At 42.0% G+C, this 21,872-nt stretch overlaps 1 protein-coding gene across 3 annotated transcripts in view; it reads right to left on the bottom strand.

The window, feature by feature from the left end:
* Positions 1 to 21,872, bottom strand: part of SMPX (small muscle protein X-linked) — a 156,356-nt gene that overhangs the window by 28,755 nt on the left and 105,729 nt on the right. For all 3 annotated transcript variants that reach the window (XM_073565844.1, XM_073565843.1, XM_073565845.1), the window contains one exon: positions 5,845 to 5,992. In XM_073565844.1, the coding sequence (XP_073421945.1) occupies positions 5,852 to 5,992 (141 nt within the window). In that variant the 3' untranslated portion in view covers positions 5,845 to 5,851. The remainder of the gene's footprint in view (positions 1 to 5,844; positions 5,993 to 21,872) is intronic.

Raw genomic sequence — 21,872 nt, 5'->3', positions numbered from 1 at the left:
CATAAAAGTGAAGCAAATACATCATACACACAGAGAGGCTCAAACAAAAATCCTGAGTTTGGAACGTTGTGAGTTAACAGTGAATATATTGTGAGGTAGCCAGGGTGGTAGTCATGGCGAGGGGCTGCTGTTCTGGCACACCCTGACACCCCCCAAAGAATATACAGTGGGTATGGAAAGTATTCAGACCCCTTTAAATTTTGCAATGTTTCATTGCAGCCATTTGGTAAATTCAAAAAAAGTTAATTTTTTCTCATTAATGTACACTGTGCACCCCATTTTGACTGAAAAAAAACAAAAATGTAGAAATTTTTGCAAATTTATTAAAAAAGAAAAACCAAAATATCGCATGCGCATAAGTATTCAGACCCTTTGCTCAGTATTGAGTAGAAGCACCCTTTTGAGCTAGTATAGTATATCCCATGAGTCTTCTTGGGAATGATGCAACAAGTTTTTCACAACTGGATTTGGGGATCCTCTGCCATTCTTTCTTGCAGATCCTCTCCATTTCTGTCAGGTTTGATGGTGAAAGTTGGTGGACAGCCATTTTCAGGTCTCTCCAGAGATGTTCAATTGGGTTCAGGTCAGGGCTCTGGCTGGGTCAGTCAAGAATGGTCACAGAGTTGTTCTGAAGCCACTCCTTTGTTATTTTAGTCATTTTTAGACCAAATAAGAATCATGAGGTCAAAGGAACTGGCCAAGGAGCTCAGAGACAGAATTGTGGCAAGGCACACATCTGGCCAAGGTTCCAAAGAATTTCTGCAGTACTCAAGGTTCCTAGGAGCACAATGGCCTCCATAATCCTAAAATTGAAGAAGTTTGGGACCACCAGAAGTCTTCCTAGACCTGGCCATCCAGCCAAATTGAGCAATCGTGGGAGAAGAGCCTTGGTGAAAGAGGTAAAGAAGAACCCCAAAATCAGTGTGGCTGAGCTCCACAGATTCAGTAGGGAGATGGGACAAAGTTCCACAAAGTCAACTATCACTGCAGCCCTCCAACAGTCGGGCCTTTATGGCAGAGTGGCCTGACGGAAGCCTCTTCTCAGTGCAAGACATATGAAAGCCCGCATAGAGTTTGCTAAAAAACACATGAAGTACTCCCAGACTATGAGAAATAAGATTCTCTGGTCTGATAAGACAAAGATAGAACTTTTTGGTGATAATTCTAAGCGGTATGTGTAGAGAAAACCAGGCACTGCTCCTAACCTCCCCAAAACAATCCCAACAGTGAAACATGGTGGTGGCAGCATCATGCCATGGTGGTGTTTTTCGGCTGCAGAGACAGGAAGACTGGTTGCAATTGAAGGAAACATAAATGCGGCCAAGTACAGAGAGACCTGACCTAAACCCAATTGAGCATCTCTGGAGAGACCTGAAAACGGCTGTCCACCAACATTCACCATCCAACCTGATGGAACTGGAGAGGATCTACAAGGAAGAATGGCAGAGGATCCCCAAATCCAGGTGTGAAAAACTTGTTGCATCATTCCCAAGAAGACTCATGGCTGCACTAGCTCAAAAGGGAGCTTCTACTCAATACTGAGGAAAGGGTCTGAGTACCTTATCACCATGTGATATTTCATTTTTTGTTTTTTAATAAATTTGCAAAAAAATTCTACATTTCTGTTTTTTTTTCAATCAAGATGAGGTGCAGAGTGTGCATGTGTACATTTAAAAAAATGAACTTTTTTGAATTTTCCAAATGGCTGCAATGAAACAAAGAGTGAAGAATTTAAAGGGGTCTGAATACTTTCCGTACCCACTGTACATATCTGGAAATGTGTCAATGTATGTAATGAGACAAACAACCCCTTTAACTATGAAAATCTAGATTTTTATCAATGAGTACATGTTAAATAGTAATGTGTACAAGGTAGTAGACATTGTAATGCACAGGTTAGACCTAGTATTACTAGCTGTGGAATATTAATACGGTATGCTGATTTTTCTTACAACCTTCTTGTACATCTCGGAATATAAGTAAGTATAAAACTCACTGCCAGGGATAATACTGGAGATATAGTGTCGACATGTGGAGCGTCTCTGTCAGCCACCTGGCACAACCTCTCAATCTCTGTGCCTGGCACTGAAGATGGTAGTGTCTGCCAGTCATGTACTATTTCTTAGATAACAGGATGATCTCCTTGCCACTGTCACGCTAAGTGCACACCTGTCTCTATGGCCTTGAAATTCTTAATTATGCATTATTTTTCTAAACAGATTAACAGCTATCTGTATACCGGAATGTGTAACACCAGGAAACATTCACAGCCTTCAGGATTTACAGCCAAGGCATAGATCCCAAAAGATCCTCTACTATATGAAAATTGATTGCAATAGAATATATACAGTACATAAAGATAGAAATGTACAGTGGGTACGGAAAGTATTCAGACTCCATTAAACTTTTCTACAAAAATTTCTACATTTCTGTTTTTTTCAGTCAAGATGGGGGTGCAGAGTGTACATTAATGAGAAAAAATGAACTTTTTCTTAATTTACCAAATGTCTGCAATCAAACAAAGAGTGAAAAATTTGAAGGGGTCTGAATACTTTCAGTACCCACTGTATATTTATATAAATATATATACAGTGGGGTAAAAAAGTATTTAGTCAGTCAGCAATAGTGCAAGTTCCACCACTTAAAAAGATGAGAGGCGTCTGTAATTTACATCATAGGTAGACCTCAACTATGGGAGACAAACTGAGAAAAAAAAATCCAGAAAATCACATTGTCTGTTTTTTTTTCATTTTATTTGCATATTATGGTGGAAAATAAGTATTTGGTCAGAAACAAGCAATTAAGATTTCTGGCTCTCACAGACCTGTAACTTCTTCTTTAAGAGTCTCCTCTTTCCTCCACTCATTACCTGTAGTAATGGCACCTGTTTAAACTTGTTATCAGTATAAAAAGACACCTGTGCACACCCTCAAACAGTCTGACTCCAAACTCCACTATGGTGAAGACCAAAGAGCTGTCAAAGGACACCAGAAACAAAATTGTAGCCCTGCACCAGGCTGGGAAGACTGAATCTGCAATAGCCAACCAGCTTGGAGTGAAGAAATCAACTGTGGGAGCAATAATTAGAAAATGGAAGACATACAAGACCACTGATAATCTCCCTCGATCTGGTGCTCCACGCAAAATCCCACCCCGTGGGGTCAGAATGATCACAAGAACGGTGAGCAAAAATCCCAGAACCACGCGGGGGGACCTCGTGAATGAACTGCAGAGAGCTGGGACCAATGTAACAAGGCCTACCATAAGTAACACACTACGCCACCATGGACTCAGATCCTGCAGTGCCAGACGTGTCCCACTGCTTAAGCCTGTAGATGTCCGGGCCCGTCTGAAGTTTGCTAGAGAGCATTTGGATGATCCAGAGGAGTTTTGGGAGAATGTCCTATGGTCTCATGAAACCAAACTGGAACTGTTTGGTAGAAACACAACTTGTCGTGTTTGGAGGAAAAAGAATACTGAGTTGCATCCATCAAACACCATACCTACTGTAAAGCATGGTGGTGGAAACATCATGCTTTGGGGCTGTTTCTCTGCAAAGGGGCCAGGACGACTGATCCGGGTACATGAAAGAATGAATGGGGCCATGTATCGTGAGATTTTGAGTGCAAACCTCCTTCCATCAGCAAGGGCATTGAAGATGAAACGTGGCTGGGTCTTTCAACATGACAATGATCCAAAGCACACCGCCAGGGCAACGAAGGAGTGGCTTCGTAAGAAGCATTTCAAGGTCCTGGAGTGGCCTAGCCAGTCTCCAGATCTCAACCCTATAGAAAACCTTTGGAGGGAGTTAAAAGTCCGTGTTGCCAAGCGAAAAGCCAAAAACATCACTGCTCTAGAGGAGATCTGCATGGAGGAATGGGCCAACATACCAACAACAGTGTGTGGCAACCTTGTGAAGACTTATAGAAAACGTTTGACCTCTGTCATTGCCAACAAAGGATATATCACAAAGTATTGAGATGAAATTTTGTTTCTGACTAAATACTTATTTTCCACCATAATATGCAAATAAAATGAAAAAAAAACAGACAATGTGATTTTCTGGATTTTTTTTTTCTCAGTTTGTCTCCCATAGTTGATGTCTACCTATGATGTAAATTACAGACGCCTCTCATCTTTTTAAGTGGTGGAACTTGCACTATTGCTGACTGACTAAATACTTTTTTTCCCCACTGTATATATATATATATATATATACACACACACACATATATTTTTTTTTTATATGAAGTCAATCTGATATTACTACGGATTCAATAAGGAAATTAAATATAGTAAGGGCCTTGTAAATTTCTACATGTAGGTGCGGTTTGCACCTCTATACAACACAGGTGGAGGTACAATAGCTCTAATGTGGCTGTGTATGACAACTTGGTATTTCTTAAGCACAGAGAAGTGGCTGACATGGACTGCATTGATTTAACTGTTTTTACAGTTCTTCTATTGAAGGGAACTTTTCTGCTGATTCATGCTGCAGCATTTCAGAGAAAATTGAATGTGGATGATGTGACTTGGATGACTAGTCTGAGGTTGATCCCTGGTGCCTTCTCTCTCCTAGATGCTGTTCGCACGGTTACATGCGGCACCTCATCGTTATTGATGTGATATGTAATGTTTATATACTGTGATGTCATGTACTTTTCATAGGATTAGGGTTAGAATAGGATCTTAGGCATTATAGGACAATAGTGGGTAGAATAGAAGGGGGCATAAAAGTGATAGAGGACAGCATAGAATAGAGTAGGAGATAGGCAGCACAGGGGTTAAGTAAATGGGAGTGACAGCATAGAGCAGGGAAGAATATTCAAGATTCTTCCTGATTAGAGGAGAAGCCCGGGCAACCTGCCCAAGGGCAGGGTGCATGCAGTGTAGGAGACACTTGCAGGTCATGGGGATAAGTCTGCGTACGGCAGTAAGGGGTCCCAGGCTTGAGAATAGTGCAGATGGGCACCAGCTCCACAAGACCATCCCCAGGAAGGATCCAGGGTCTATGACCGGGCGGGAGTCGTTGAGAAGGCACTCCTGGCACCTTTACCGATTGGACCTGGATGAGGGGCTGACAGGGAGCTAGTGATGAGGAAGGCATAGATGGGACATGGACTGTTCAAAGAGGCTGCATGGATGACAGGTAAAAGGGAAGAACAGATGGGACATGGATTGTCCATGGAGACGATAGGGATTGTCAGGAGAACAGAAGGAGAGAATACAGAGAGAATGGAATCTTCCCGGAAGGCAGGGAAAGTGCAGTATATGAGGCTCTGTGTAAATTGTGCTGCCAAAGTTAAAGTTGAACTATTTGAAAAGGACTGTGACTCTGCAGCATTTTATGGAACCTGGAAACATGAAGCTGGAGTGACAGAGACTGAGGGGACTCCAGCAACTGAAGTGAGTACTCTGCTGCACACATCGCACAAACAACAGGAAAGACTTTGTATTTCATCTGTGGTTCGCTAGGGTGTGGGAACACTACAGCTTGTTGCCATGACTACCACACTGGCCACCTTACAGTTTCTCCTTGCCTTGCTTCCCTAGACTGACAGTTATTTCTCTCTATGTGTGTTTAGGGAGAGACGTCTCAGTCTAGGGGAACCAGGGTGGAGAGGACCTACTAGGGACCTGCCTCTTAGACTAGTGATTCTAGTAGCATAGTCCTCAACAGCCATTTTGCAGTATTTTTTTCTCTGGAATGCTCCAGCGTTTCAGAGTAAAACATTAATGGCTGTAATAGTGGAACCTGTTTCTGGTTCACGATGGCCGTAGTCCACCACAGTGCACCGCATGCTCCCTCTAAAGAAAAATCCCATGTCAGCTGGATGTTCTCACCTCGATATTACTGCTCCTCAGCTCTTGGAACAAATTTAAGTTCACTCTTTATATTCTGAATTTCTGAAAGGTTGAATGCAGGCCCAGGAAGTTTCACAGCTCCAGGGAGTTGCTTCTTCTCCTCACTTGGCACAATGTCTGGCTTACTCTAGAATTAAAAGAAGTAATACAAAATATATTATTGTTATGGCTTTGGATGTTTGGTCTAGAATGGGCATTGCTACTCCACTAAAAGACTAAGGCAGTTACGGAAGCAGCTGAGCAATGTAATGGGCTGTTTTCATCACTGCCTTAGACTTTAATATGGTTGACTGCATAATCTTTATTTTATCAAGTCTGTTGGGGGCATGATTTTGAAGCAGTGACTAATATAAAAGTATTACAGTTTCTCCTCTTTTGTGAAGCGCCGACTGCTTGTTAGTGCCATCTTTCCCAAAGACTGTACAGCTATCCAGTTCTCAAAATGGCAGCTGATGGAGGACCATGTGACCAGACCTGCCAAGCTGTTTACTCCAATTAAAAAACAATTTTTTCGTGTAGGGGTTTTTCCATTTGGGGGAGGCTGAGGGACAGGTCCGGTAACATGCTCCTCCATTAGTGCCCATTTTAAGAACAGAAGAACGATGCAGTTTATGAGGAAGGGTGTACTCACAAGTGCTGGTGGAGAACCTGCAATTCTTATACTGTATATATATATATATATATATATATATATATATATATATATATATATATACACAGTTAGGTCCATATATAGTTGGACAGAGACAACATTTTTCTAATTTTGCTTCTAGACATTACCACAATGAATTTTAAACAAAACAATTCAGATGCAGTTGAAGTTCAGACTTTCAGCTTTCATTTGAGAGTATCCACATTAAAATTGGATGAAGGGTTTAGGAGTTTCAGCTCCTTAACATGTGCCACCCTGTTTTTAAAGGGACCAAAAGTAATTGGACAATTGACTGCAAAGCTATTTCATGGACAGGTGTGGGCAATCCCTTCGTTATGTCATTCTCAATTAAGCAGATAAAAGGCCTGGAGTTGATTTTAGGTGTGGTGCTTGCATTTGGAAGGTTTTGCTGTGAAGGAAACATGCGGTCAAAGGAGCTCTCCATGCAGGTGAAACAAGCCATCCTTAAGCTGCAAAAACAGAAAAAACCCATCCGAGAAATTGCTATAACATTAGGAGTGGCAAAATCTACAGTTTGGTACATCCTGAGAAAGAAAGAAAGCACTGGTGAACTCATCAATGCAAAAAGACCTGAGCGCCCACGGAAGACAACAGTGGTGGATGATCGCAGAATAGTCTCCATGGTGAAGAGAAACCCCTTCACAACAGCCAACCAAGTGAACAACACTCTCCAGGAGGTAAGGTGTATCAATATCCAAATCTACCATAAAGAGAAGACTGCATGGAAGTAAATACAGAGGGTTCACTGCACGGTGCAAGCCACTCATAAGCATCAAGAATCAAAAGGCTAGACTGGACTTTGCTAAAAAACATCTAAAAAAGCCAGCACAGTTCTGGAAGAACATTCTTTGGACAGATGAAACCAAGATCAACCTCTACCAGGATGATGGAAAGAGAAAAGTATGGCGAAGGCGTGGTACAGCTCATGATCCAAAGCATACCACATCATCTGTAAAACACGGCGGAGGCAGTGTGATGGCTTGGGCATGCATGGCTGCCAGTGGCACTGGGTCACTAGTGTTTATTGATGATGTGACACAGGACAGAAGCAGCCAAATGAATTCTGAGGTATTCAGAGCCATACTGTGTGCTCAGATCCAGCCAAATGCAGCCAAACGGATTGGTCGTCGTTTCTTACTACAGATGGACAATGGCCCAAAACATAAAGCCAAAGCAACCCAGGAGTTTATTAAAGCAAAGAAGTGGAATATTCTTGAATGGCCAAGTCAGTCACCTGATCTCAACCCAATTGAGCATGCATATCACTTGTTAAAGGCTAAGCTTCAGACAGAAAGGCCCACAAACTAACAGCAACTGAAAACCACCGCAGTGAAGGCCTGGCAGAGCATCAAAAAGGAGGAAACACAGCGTCTGGTGATGTCCATGAGTTCAAGACTTCAGGCAGTCATTGCCAACAAAGGGTTTTCAATTACTTTTGCTCCCTTTAAAAACAGGGTGGCACATGTTAAGGAGCTGAAACTCCTAAACCCTTCATCCAATTTTAATGTGGACACCCTCAAATGAAAGCTGAAAGTCTGAACTCCAACTGCATCTGAATGGTTTTGTTTAAAATTCATTGTGGTAATGTCTAGAACCAAAATTAGAAAAATGTCGTCTCTGTCCAAATATATATGGACCTAACTGTGTGTGTATATATATATATATATATATCAGTAAGTGCCACAAAACCATGTCCGCACTACACTTGTTAAAATGAACATAAAGTGCCCAGTCCTTTAAACACCTACTAATTTGGAGGGTGTTTGATATAACACAGTGGTCCCTAAACTTTCAGTATCATCCTATCTCCAGATTACTATACTCAATTTACATATAAGCACCCAAAAGGCTTGCTAATCATAGCGCAAGCCACACATCATAGGCCCGCGAGTCATATCTGGCACCTGACTCATAGGTTGGGGACCCTTGATCTAACATAACATACATATCCAGTGGGAACATGGAACTTAGCGGTGGGCTGCAGAACTGCGCTATGTTTAAAGGAGCCTTATCCAGGTAAAAAGATGCTGTACCAGATTTTCAAATAAATATGCAAATAGTGCGGCTTATAAAAGGTGCAATGACAAAAGTACTGAATAATTAACTGAATGATAATAATATGTCATACACTCAAACCAAGCCCATATAGTGGCTAAACTACCTCACATGCTAAAAAACCCTCTAAAAATCGTATCTCTCTAAAATTAAAAGATAAATAAACATTTATTAGTATACATATTATAAAAAAAAGTATAATTGTAGATATGCCATACAAAGAGGGTGATAAATGCAGCGGGAGGAGACAATACTAACATGATGAAATATGAAGGATTAAATAATAACAAGCGGTAAAGTGATAACAGTATATCAAACAGCATGTAGGGCAGGCAGTGAAACAGAAAAGACATAGGTAGGCACTATAATAAAGTACAAAGTGTAAGACAGTAGGTTCATAAAACAACTCCAAAGTGCAAAATAAAGCAGTGAAAGTATAGCACCGATATGTGTATATAGATACAAAGAAATGATATTATGATGTAGTCAAAAAAAGAAACCTCCTCATATTAGTCTCCTCCCACTGGAAGGGTGTTTGGCGCAAGACTTCTTTGGCGGAGTTACGAAAGCACTTTGGGGCTGTTGTATACTTTAGAATTGTATTATTTACCTACTATCTTACACATTGTTGTACTGCTTATGTTTTTGCTATTTTACTTTTTATTTCTGGATTACAAATGGCACATTATTTATCAAGCATAATAACTCCTAACGTGATATGAATAAAGCACCATAATGGAAATACAATTCTCACTGCCATAGTGAAATTAGCTGGACCTCTCTGTAGGACCGGTAATATCCTTTATAACAAGCAGAATAAAATCTGGGGATGTACTTATTTAAAATGCAAGTTCTAGCGCCATTAAAAATGAATTATGTCTTGCTGGCCATGTCAGCTGGCTGAGCGCTTACCGAGCAGCACTTCATTACACAAATACTCGATGCATTATTTATCCAGCCATTTTCTGTCTCCTATGTACATTTCACTATGTGCCAGTCCAACGTCAAAGTTGGAAAGCTTTAGCTTCTTTTCAGTTTTAGAAAAACTGCACTATTTAGGAATTTCCAACAACTTTAATGGAACCTGAGATTTTGTAATGATGATAGTCACAGGGTGCGTGTCCTCTGCTTCTATTCATGTCACCTCTAAAGTTCACTATCATATTTAGAAAGAACATTGTGTGACTGATTCTTTTTTAATCTAATGATAACGATTATGTTCATTCTGTACTAGTGAACAGTGATTTACTAACAGGAAGAGCAGAAACTAGAAAAACTATGATACTGATGGTGCATTGTGGATCAGCCTTTGCTATCTTATGGTTTACAAAGGCTCAGCTCATCAGATTAACTTAGGATCACCAACTCTCTTTATAATGACAGGAGAGAATTGTATCGATTATGCAGATGACACTGCGGTCAAACTTTGATCAGACTTTAATTAGAGCGTCAGCTTAGTGTGATCCGATTCTCAGGTGAGGAGAAGATGGAGAACAAAATCTTTCCATCTTCTTCATTCTCTGAGTTTGCAGAAATCGGACTGCACTCAGATGTCATCCAAGTGCAGTCCAAATGTTTTCCACGCACCCATTGACCTAAATGGATGAATAAGATCCATTTTGCGCTGCAATTTTTTTTCTCAGATCTGCACTGCCCCTTCGAATAATATTGGTCCTAGTGCTATCCGATAAACCACTGAGTGCCAACCGTAACACAATTATGAGATATAACAAGTGATGATACAAGACAAAGCATCACAGGTTGTAGGTGCAGCACAAGAGAAGCTTGTGGAATAGGAATGATGAGCAGGAAATGTATCAATATATCACTGTATGATGAGAAACCTTTTGTATCACAGTAGACAGAAAATCTGAAAAGGAATGTAGGAAGAGCTTTGTAGATGAGTCACGTAGCTTTACAGTTTGTTCTAAAAGGAATAATGGAGCAGGTTATCGGAAAACCAATTGGCAATTTGTTATGGTGATCAAGGCTAGAGATCATTAGATCCTGGATTAGAGCTTTATGGCTTCAAATGACAGGCAGTAATTTGACATAATTAGAGCAGCTCATATAGCATTATACATTTAAATGGTCTCTGTTGCATAAATCAATAGTTCAAGCAAATATAAGAAATTTTGTCATCTCTTTCACCAGAGAAATATACTTTTTTTTCTTCACTTACAAGTCAGTCCTACTCCTCTCCCTGCATCCAGAACTCAGTATTCACTTAAAAAAATGCTTCATAAAAACAAAACAGACTGCCAGCTCACTGAAGGATCAGATTACAGCTGTCTATTGATGATGGGTAAGAAATGAAAGAGCAAAACAGAGACAGAAATCATGCTGCTGCTTTCTGATAAGTGTTTTAACCAGAGCTGTTTTTACAGCTACACTGCTCAGTACTGCTATATAACGTCTTCTATGATGTTGCTGATGATGATGATCACGTATTACATAAACAAAGGAGAGCAGGAGTCCCTCATATCTGATATGAGACACATCATAGCGGCTTGTCTACACCTATGAGCTAAAAAAAAAAGTGTTCCTCATGTACACACACAACAAACTATACTGAAAAGTCTCCTGACTGTACGCTTTAAAGACCAGTACCAAGACTGAAAACTTTTCTGTACTACAGAATTCTGTTTTCCATGGTTTTTTACAAGCTGTACATGAAGCGTGAAATCTACAGAGTGGGCAAAGCAGACAACACTGTAAACTGTCTGTAAACAAACGATCTCCTCCTTCCGAGGACATGCATCAAGGGTTTGTCAAGCTCCTTGTACATCTCAGCTGAAGATAGATCTGACAACCGTAAAGATATATTTGACAGAGCTATATCGCATCTGAGAGTTTGTGCTCCTAGAGGGTACGTGTGACAGCAAGGAAGAAGAACTGTTCACCGGTCACCCAAAGGCGATCCAGGGAAATTCGAAAACCTGAGTGATTCTCAGGATAATTAAGGGAAATGGTAGTACCACCAATACTCAGAATATATCCACATTACATGTATAGACTCTGCTTTGGAAATTTGGAAGAATTACACCATAAAGTCCAACTTAGCTACAATTACTGGGAAAATTAATACGGCAACCGATCGACAATAAACAAGGACTGGTTGTAATAGTTTTTTACTGCATAAAAGTCTGAAAATGTCTCCATGATTCCTACTTTATTTTTAATAACACAGAAATCTTTACATTAATATGTGCGACGGATATAACCACCAGCTCTTATCGAGCACCTACAACATGTGAACTTTAGGTTTAAACAGAACCTGTCATGTAAAATTACGCTATTAACCTGCAGATATGGGGTTAATCTGCAGGTTAATGGCATCCGCACTCAGAGCCTGATGGGAGGAAATCAAATTTATTCTTCCCCGCCAGGGGGCAGCGCCGACAAGGTTTCAGTCACTGCTCAGTGAATGTAGGATGGCAGCTGTAACCGTCCCCTGGGTTCTGACTGACAGCTCGCTCAGCATTAGATCCAGCTGTCAATCACAAGTGAGGGAGGTGAGCGCATGGAAAACCAGTGGTCAGATTGGTACACTGAGCCTCTTGGCCACATCAAACATCCTAATTGGCACATTTTTTCACATAAGAGAAAAACAGACCGATAATTTTGATCACGTTTTGAATAGTGTGTGGTCTGAGTGTCATCCGGTTTTCTTGTACATGGAGAAATAAAAAAAATGTAAAAAGAGTTTCTCCACCTTCTCCATTCTATTAGTCTGTGAAGATCAGACTGTACTCAGATGTCATTCGAGTCCGATGCAATTTTTTCATGGGCTCATTGAATTGCAATGTTGATTTAGATACGACCCTTGGATCAAAATCAGACACGTCTCTGCAATTTTCTGCAGACCTATCATAGACATGTGTAATGGCTCTATAGACCAGCATGGGTTGAAGTGCTATATGTGAAAAACACGGATGGCACACGAACGTCAAACTCAGACATGTGAATGAGCCCTAATGCTGTGACTTCATAAGGACTATATCCCCTACAAGGCTATGTGCTTAGTTTACACTGTTAGTTTGGGCTGACATATACTCTTTAAGTGCTCTGTGAACGTCACAGCACTTCCCAAGCCGCTGCCTCCCTGGTTTTATTCCCTGCCCAGCCCCGACTTCCACTGCTTGACTGCCTGCTCACTAGCTAAGTAATTAAGCCATGGAGCTGTCAGTCAAACAGAGGAAGGTGGCACTGATCAGGAATAGATCCAGGGAGACAGAGGTTTGTGAAGTGCTTTGACACTCCCAGAGCACATTAACCTCATTTGCATATAAATGAAGACAGTAAGTTTTCAGTCAGTGGGCAACAGATTGCATGAGTAAAAACATGAATGACATTATTCTTCAGAGGTCCAAATAACAATTTGGGAGGGTAGGAGGTGGGGTGCATTGTTCTGATTGTTCACATTCCCTTTAAGGTGTCTATCCTTGCCTGTTTTGATTGTTAAGTACAAATACTAGACAGTGCGTGTGTCGATGTCTTTCACAACAGCTTCAGCTTGAAGTTTGGAGCATATATTATCAGCTAACCTCATTTGTATTTATCATTCCTGCATCATGCTGAGAAAATATGTGGCCACTCCGTATTTAATGGTCGGTGAGCAGTAATGGTGACCTCTGGCTCTAAAACAGTAAAATCCTGCGCAGAAGTTCTCATAGTCAGTATAAGCCGAGAGGAATGGAAATCCTGGAACATTTATAAGATCCACTTAACCTGTACCCTGGAGCACTACCTGCATTAAGTCGCATCGCAAACAGAGGAGAATCAACTAAAACCCCATTATGCAGCAATTTTTTCTCTTAAAGGAAGTCTGTCAGCACAGAATGACTGTTCAAACTAAGTCCTGCCACATTCCCATCTGCTGGTTTTCCCTCTTTCTCCACCTCCCTTATTTGATTGACAGCTCTGGCAGAGACAAGTAGAGATAGAAAGATACCAAGCAGGTGGGATGGCGCAGTTAAATGATTGGCCCCTGGACAAAGCTTTCCACAGCGAAACGCGCGTCAGGTGTGGTGGGTCCCTGGCTTGGGACTTTCACTAGGTAACTATTATATATATATATATATATATATATATATACTGTGGGTTTGTTTATTATTTATTTTTTGCCATCTTATGTGAGTTTTTGTGCTCTGCCCATGGGGTATTCCTGATACCATATCTTTTCACTATCAATATGCAAATATGACTTATTTACTACTAACATTATATTATATAATGTGGTGTGTAGGTTTCCTCCATGGACTGAGCAGTTTTATTGTACTTTAATAGCAGTTGTATGCACGTTTACTTATGTTATATTACACATAAATTTATATGAGCACTTGCACTTTATGTGATGTAATATTGTACCCCTCTATATATATATATACACTATATGCCATTTTAAGCCATACCTACCCCTTTTCTCCTGTATTTTGTCTCTCCCCTTTAGTTTTTGATTTATGTTATTAACCCGTGTGGTGTTTTTATATTTATTGTAATAATAAAATTTATTCATTTAAAAGTTATTCTTTAAAAACGTCATTGATGACGTTCTTCTTATGCATATTTTTCACTTTTTGTTGGAATACATATGATTGAGTTCACTTCTTGGTGTTTTCCATCTATAAATCTCCAAAGTATTAAAATTCTTTATGATTTATCCAGCACAGTAAGCACCATAAAATGTTATGGTCTCAGAATATGACAGGATCTGGTAGAAGATGTCTTACATCTTTTTATTGGATTTGTACATTACAGTTATGGATCCTGCTCATGTCCTGGCTGGATGTCGGCCTCGCTGATCTTGCAGCGCAGAATAATCCCATTTGGCTTCTTATATAATCATCATATACGATGTAATAACTATGGCGTCTCCAAGAGATCATTGCCAACCTGATGCATAGATATGTGCCTACATTTTTTAGTATATAGCTTATGTGTAATGTTTAACCCTATGTGGTATGTGCAATTGTACAAGGATAACCCAAGCATGGATCACTAGTTTTAGGCAATGTACATATGTACAGCTGTCATCTGATTCAAACGGATCCAGTATTAAGAAAACCGATCTGCGGCAGAAACAGATGCAAAATGAATCACAAAGTTCCTGTTTTTGGATTGATCCACGTTAAAAACAAACAGTTTCGGTTTTGTACAATTTTTTTTTTTAGTTTACTACAAGGTCTCTGAACACCTCTAGTGTTCTGGGCATGCACAGTGCGTAGAAACGGATATATTAATGGATAACCTTCCATTATGATTAGTGTTGATCGATCACTGAAATGCTTGACTGCTCGGTACTGATGGAAGTGATTGGGAAACTCGAGCATTTCTCTCTCTCTTGTCCGTCTCACAGACGATTCACTGCGTGGCTCCGATGATTCAAATGAGCTTCTTACGGGGACCCGAACACTCGAGCACCACGTGATACTCAGCACTGCTCGCTGCTTGATGCTCAACTGAGTATCGAGCAGTGCCGAGCACGCTCGCCCGTCACTATTTATGACCCGTTTCCCATATACTTTAATGTTAAAAAAAGAAAACAGTTGTTGTCCATATTTTTTGGACACAAACTTTATATTTTATAATCAACTTAAAAAGTCGATTGCTGCCAAAAGGAAGTAATTTCTATAATCATTCAAATGAATGAATCCTGCATTGCATCATTTCATTTTTGTTTTTGTCATCCCAAAACAGATTGAAAAACGGGAAAACTACTGGACATGTGAACACTGAAGGCTTGCACGTAAATTTTGCGACTTTTAGGGTTGTCACGCTAGTTTCTCCCAGCTCTACCAAAACATAGCGAGCAGCTTTGTTGCATACACCAGAAATCACGGAGCTGCACCTTTTCATGAATCAGGAGCATCTGACTCTAGCATGCCCCCTCATCAAAACTAGTGTGATCAACTCTGGTCTTGATCAATAAGGCTAAATGTATGGACTTGACCACCACTTAAGACTGGTGGGGTCCCAGGGGTCAGAACCCTAGCAATCAGAAAGTTATTATGTATCTAGTGGATAGGAGACAACTTTCTAACTTGGTAAAAACATTTTGCTATACAATATTAATGAATATACCAGATGCAGGTGCAGCAGAGCAGAATTTATAATTAAAGCGGTCCTCTGCTTAAGATAACCCTGTGATAAACCTGCACGTCACCACCCTGCCTGATGTCACAATTACGTTATAAGGATCACATAGTGCGGTCTTCCCACTTCCACCAACGTGATGTACTACACCCCCTAAGGACATGTAAGGTCAGCTTGGCACAGTTTTACATAGACACCCCCGTCCACACGGGCCCAGGAAGGCAAGGGGAGTGAGAGGATGTGGCCCATGCAGTCACTGACATGGCACCACACTCACTTACAACCCTGACAGGCTGAGAGGCTCCTTTCACTAGCACCAGTGAAATAGAGCACTGCCAGCCTAGAAGGGCAATGGCGTCACTGTGGCGAGCATGGCGGCGCTGGTCCTTTTATAATCTCTGATGAGGTAATGTAGCCTGCCAACCACAGTAATACAACTACCAAGCTGGCTACCCCATTAGTGACTGACAGGCAATCCCCGTATGTTTATTGGCTGTGTAACAGGTGCCAAACATACGGGGCGGGGATTCAAGCTTCAAATCCTGGGCACCAGCCAATGCTTGACGAATGCCGAGCACATCCGGGAACCCAGATACTCAAGTGGTATCCGAGTATCACTGAGCACGTTCGCTCAACACTAAAAATGTTGTTTTCTCATTTCACCACTTAGTGTTAGCTATGATTGTCTCTTCATGGATATGTGAACAATAAATTCCCCTATAGTTCGTGAACTGACAACCATTACATAATATTAGCACTGCCTAAAGATAGGACCAAAAAGGATTTAACACTGTTGCCACGGAAACCTGTACTGACTCAGATGTCGGAGACTTGCATAGTACAAGGCAGGTCTGAGCTTTGTGGTGAGGTTATACTGACACTCAGTGGCCACAAATATTCTACAGTGCAGTTTATTTTTCTCTTAAAAATTTTTGACTCTACAGAAAATATCTAAACATTTTGTGAGATTACAGAAAGAACCTTCACTGTCCGGTTCTGCTTTTTCAGGGTAATCAGAGAGTGGTCCTAAATTACCATCTAATATGCAGTGTACATGTAGTGCCATTTTTTCACGTTACACCCACAAACTTAAAGTATTAAAGTATTTGTGAAGGGGGCGTGGCCTGGCAGGCAATGTGAAAGGACGCAGGGTCTGTTTCTCCCTCTGGTGCCTGGAGTAATCCGCAGCCCCGCTGACACCACTGATATCCTCGGCCGGACGATCGGGTAGATAAGGGGGGAGACTACCTGCAGCTGCATTCTGAAGCCCTGGTGAGGAGCCATGACCCACCGGAGACCGAAACATGCAGGAAGGGGAGATGGACTCAGCTCACAAGATGGCGCTGAGGCGAGGAAGGAGGCGGAGAGAGCCAACACTGAATGTCAGAGACGTATGGAGGCTGCAGCTAAGCTGAAGAAGTTTGCTAGAACTGAGGAGGATTCCCTGCGATCTGGAGGTAAACAAGGGGAGGAGGAGGAGAATGATTCCAAGGATTCCCCGGGAGAGATGGGGGAGAAAGAAGAGCAGCCGCATAATGGAGGAGCTGTGGTGGGGGCAGGTGAGACCCAGGAGGCAGGGGAGGATCAGGAGAATCCCACACTGAAGGACATATTTGCCACGGTCTCCTTCTGTAAGAATGCCTTAACCACACTGACACGGCAGGTTCTGGGAATTCAATCTGAAGTGGCTGGCTTAAAAAAAGATATGAAAAAAGCTGATACCAGAACAGAGGTGGTGGAGAAGAGAGAGAGGCAAGCAGAGGACCACATCACTAAACTCCAGAAAGCAGAAAAAAGATTCGCTCAGCAAATCTCTGAAATAGTGGGCAAAAATGATGATCTAGAGAATCGCTCTAGACGTAATAATATAAGGATTGTTGGCCTCCTGGAAAAATCCGAAGGGAGAAACCCCACAGAATTTATGGAAGAGTGGCTCAGGGAGAAATTTGGCACAGATACTCTGACCAAGTTTTTTGCCGTGGAGCATGCACACAGAGTTCCCATGCAGCCACACCACCGGGTAGGGGACCACGCATTATGGTTGCTAAGCTTCTCCATTATAGGGATAGAGACATAATTCTAAGGAGGGCGAGAGAGATGGGGGATCTTGCCATGAATGGTGAAAAAGTAGCTATCTACCCAGACTTTTCTATTGCAGTCCAAAAACAACGTATGCAATTTGGAGGAGTGAAGAAGCGTCTTAGAGAGATGGGAGTGCAGTACTCCATGATTTTCCTGGCCAAACTAAGGGTGGTGGCGCTTGATAAAGTGCAATTTTTCATCGATCCGATAGAAGCTAACCAATGGATTGACATTAATGCACATAAACTCCGTGGAAAGACATGAGCTGGAATTGATTGATTAGTCAAGAGGACTATGCCTGAGATGGTCGGCTGAGGACATATTACATCTTTCAATGTCTTGCAAGGAATTCCTAACCTGTTTTTACCTGTTGAAGAACTGATTTTTGGTAGGCTTCGGCAAAGTTTCTTTGCGATCGGTTCTTTGGCCTTTTTATTATACGCCTCTTGATCTCCTGAATATGATCTTCTTTAGATCCACTGACAAATGGTTGAGATTGAGGCTTTGATGATTGAGATTTGGTGGTTGCCCAATGTTGGGCACAGAGGGGGGGGGGGGTGTATTGCTATAGTTTCCAAAATTTGAATTGTTTATATGTTTTATTATATTATTGATGATGTTATACATTCGGATCTTCTATCCTGCACAACAGGACTGGGGGGGGAGCTGGGAAGTTTGCTGCTCCACATATGCAATTAAATGACTGTAGAAGTATAGTGGTGGGGGAGATGGGAGGGGAGGGTGAGGGAGGAGGGATGGGTTCAGACAGCAAGGGGGAAAACTACACCGATCAATAATTCCAGTTATCAACACTATGGAGGTGGGGAAAATTAAAGTACTAAGTTGGAACGTCAGGGGTTTATCTGATAAAACTAGGAGGGCAGCTATATTCAAATATATACAAGACCAGGGTCCATCGGTGATATGCCTCCTGGAGACTCATCTTTTACCAGACACAACGAGACTTTTGAATAGGCGATGGATACAGAGGGCCTATCACTCTACTTTCTCTAGCTACGCAAGGGGGGTATCTGTGCTAATTCATACTTCACTACAATATGAGGAAATAGAGGTGCATATTGACCCGGATGGGCAGTGTGTAGTCATCAAATGTAAATTATTTGGCCACCTTGTGTGCATTGCCGCTATTTATATTCCACCCCCTACTCGAGTACTAAGCTGAGGGAGACTTGGGAATTCTCAGGAAGAGGGGGAGTATTGCCACTTTTGATAGTGGGTGACTACAATAATGTAATAGATTCTTATTGGGACAGGAATAGGAGGCCGCTGGGAGTTCTGAGTGACACTATAACCCCGTTTGGCAATTTAGTTCGGGAAATGGGTTTGATGGACATTTGGAGGGTAAGAAATTATGGGAAACAGTGCTTCTCCTGCTATTCAGCTTCTTATAATACCCTATCTCGCATCGACATGGCATTGGCGAATGAGTTGATGAATGCAGTGATGGGGGATGTGCAATACTTACCGAGAGTGATCTCGGACGACAGTTCCATCCTTGTGTCCGTTAAACGGGAACGTTTGAGAGGGGGGATAAGGGGAGAGTGGAAGTTACATCCGGCCTGGATACAACATATAAATATGCAGGGCGTCATGCGGGAGATTGGGGAATTCTTTGTCCATAATGATGATAGTGCTTGCCCTGGTATGGGACCCCATGAAGGCATATCTCCGGGGAATTCTATACAGGAATATATGTAGGAGAAAGACACAAACTAAGCGAGATGAGGTGGATAGTCTGGAAGCCCTAACTAGGGCGGAAATAGAAATGGCACAGCACGCTACACCCGACACTCAACTGACACTTAGGCAGGCACATGAAAGGGTCAATAGGTTACTACTAGATAAAGCAACTAAGAATCAGGCTTTTCAGAAGATTAGATTCTACGAAGAAGGGGAAAAAGTTGGTCATTATCGATTATAGCTGCAGCCCAGAGAGGCAGCTCATTTATACATAGTATGGATACTGCAAGGGGGACAAGGGTTACTGAGACGCCCGAAATTCTGGAGGTCTTCACAGGATTCTACCAGAATCTCTATTCATCGAGTAGAATGGGAGGGGAGTGGAGGCATTTCTAGGAGCGGGACTGCTTCTGACACTATCTATGGAAGATAGGGATAAGTTGGAGTCTCCTATCACAGTAGAGGAGTTGGAGATGGCTCTGCATGGCATGACTAATGAGAGGGCCCCGGGAGCAGATGGTCTTCCTACGGAAATATACAAACACCTAGAAGAAATTCTGTTACCCAAGCTATTGATAGTGTTTGAAGAGGCTAAAAAAGAAGGGATTTTGCCTGCGTCTATGCGGGAGGCGGTGATAGTGGTGATTCCTAAGGAGGGTAAAAATCCAGGAATTCCGGACTCATACAGGCCAATATCCTTGCTGACAGCTGATGTGAAAATACTGGCTAAAGTGCTGGCGAACCGACTAACTGGTGTTGTTGATACATTAATCCATATGGATCAGTCGGGGTTTATGCCCAACAGGTCAACAGCAGCCAATATACGGAGACTATATCTCAATCTGCAGTTGCCAGTCGATAACCCAGGTGGGAGGGTGATAGCCTCACTTGATGCCCATTAGGCCTTTGACTCTGTAGAATGGTCATACCTGTGGAGAGTGCTACATAGTATGGGCTTTGGTCCTCAATTTACAGCATGGATTCAGCTATTGTATACTCAACCCACAGCTAGAGTTAAGATTAATGGGGTAATGTCCGCAGGAATACAGCTGCATAGAGGAACGACGCAAGGCTGTCCACTGTCACCGCTCTTGTTCGCTATTGCGATAGAGCCATTGGCGGCTGCTATTAGACGCAACAAGGCAATAAAGGGGTTTCAATATAGCGATTTGGAGGAAAAGGTGGCCCTATATGCGGATGACCTTTTGTTATTCCTAGGGGATCCCTCGGCTTCATTGGATCACGCTGTGCAGACCATTGAGGGGTTCGGTAAGATCTCAGGACTGACCATAAATTGGTCTAAATCAAGCCTATTTAAAGTGGACAAGGAGGTGGTATGGACTCAGGAAGACATAGGGGCCAATAAACTACAATGTGTGGAAATGTTTAAATATTTGGGGATACAGGTTTCCATGCCGGTGACTGAGCACCTTAATACTAATCTGGTACCCCTACTGGCAATTCTAAGAACTAAGGTGGATACTTGGAACAAATTACACTTGTCGGTGGTGGGAAGGATTAACCTACTAAAAATAGTTTTAATGCCCAAGCTTTTATATATGTTACACAACTCCCCAATCTGGATACCGCAGAAAAGGTTCGGAGTGGTGAATTCACTGTTCAGAGCCTTGGTATGGGTTAAGAAACAACCTAGAATAAGGCTTGAAACCTTGCAGAGACCAAAGGATGAGGGGGGACTGGCACTGCCAAATCCGGAACTGTATTTTTTAGCTGCCCAAAGTCAACATCTTAGAGGGTGGTCTAATCAAGAGAAGGCAGGTGTCATCAGAGGAGTGCTGGAATACGTACTAAATAGAAGCCCGTGGATACTTGGCCTAGAGGATGGGAAGATGGGTGTAATGGGAGACGGGTGTCCCACTCTGCGACTCTTGCAAGACCTTTGGAACAGACTAAAGAGGGTGAAAGGGGTGACCGGGTTGACTAGATTCACAGCTATATGGGATAATAGTAACCTCCCAGAGATTCGGAAACTTGGGATACTGAAAGGCTGGAAACGTAGGGGGCTGACATTAATGTCTCAAATTATGGATAACGGGGAGCTGAGACCGTTTATGCAATTACAGAGTGAGTTTCAGTTGCCGGATTCTGAATGGTACCACTACTGTCAGGTACGGCATGCCATTACGGCTCAAAACCTTTCCAGAAACCGGCAGACACAATCTGACATAGTTTTGGACTATATATGTGGTGGTGCTGGACTTACAAAAGGGGTAATTTCTAACACATGCAAAGATATATTGCATACACATTTAATGGGGTTCCCACTTAAAGCAAGATCCAAATGGGAGGGAGAGATTGGGGCGATGACTGAAGAGGTATGGGAAAGGGTCCTAGAATATGTCCCCAAACTCACTATGAGTAAACCAGCTAGGTTGTCCCA

This window comes from Dendrobates tinctorius, unplaced genomic scaffold, assembly GCF_039654945.1.
Source record: "Dendrobates tinctorius isolate UK_male_01 unplaced genomic scaffold, ASM3965494v1 ptg000016l, whole genome shotgun sequence".
Lineage (NCBI taxonomy): Eukaryota > Metazoa > Chordata > Amphibia > Anura > Dendrobatidae > Dendrobates > Dendrobates tinctorius.
This window is presented reverse-complemented; position numbering and strand designations above follow the sequence as displayed.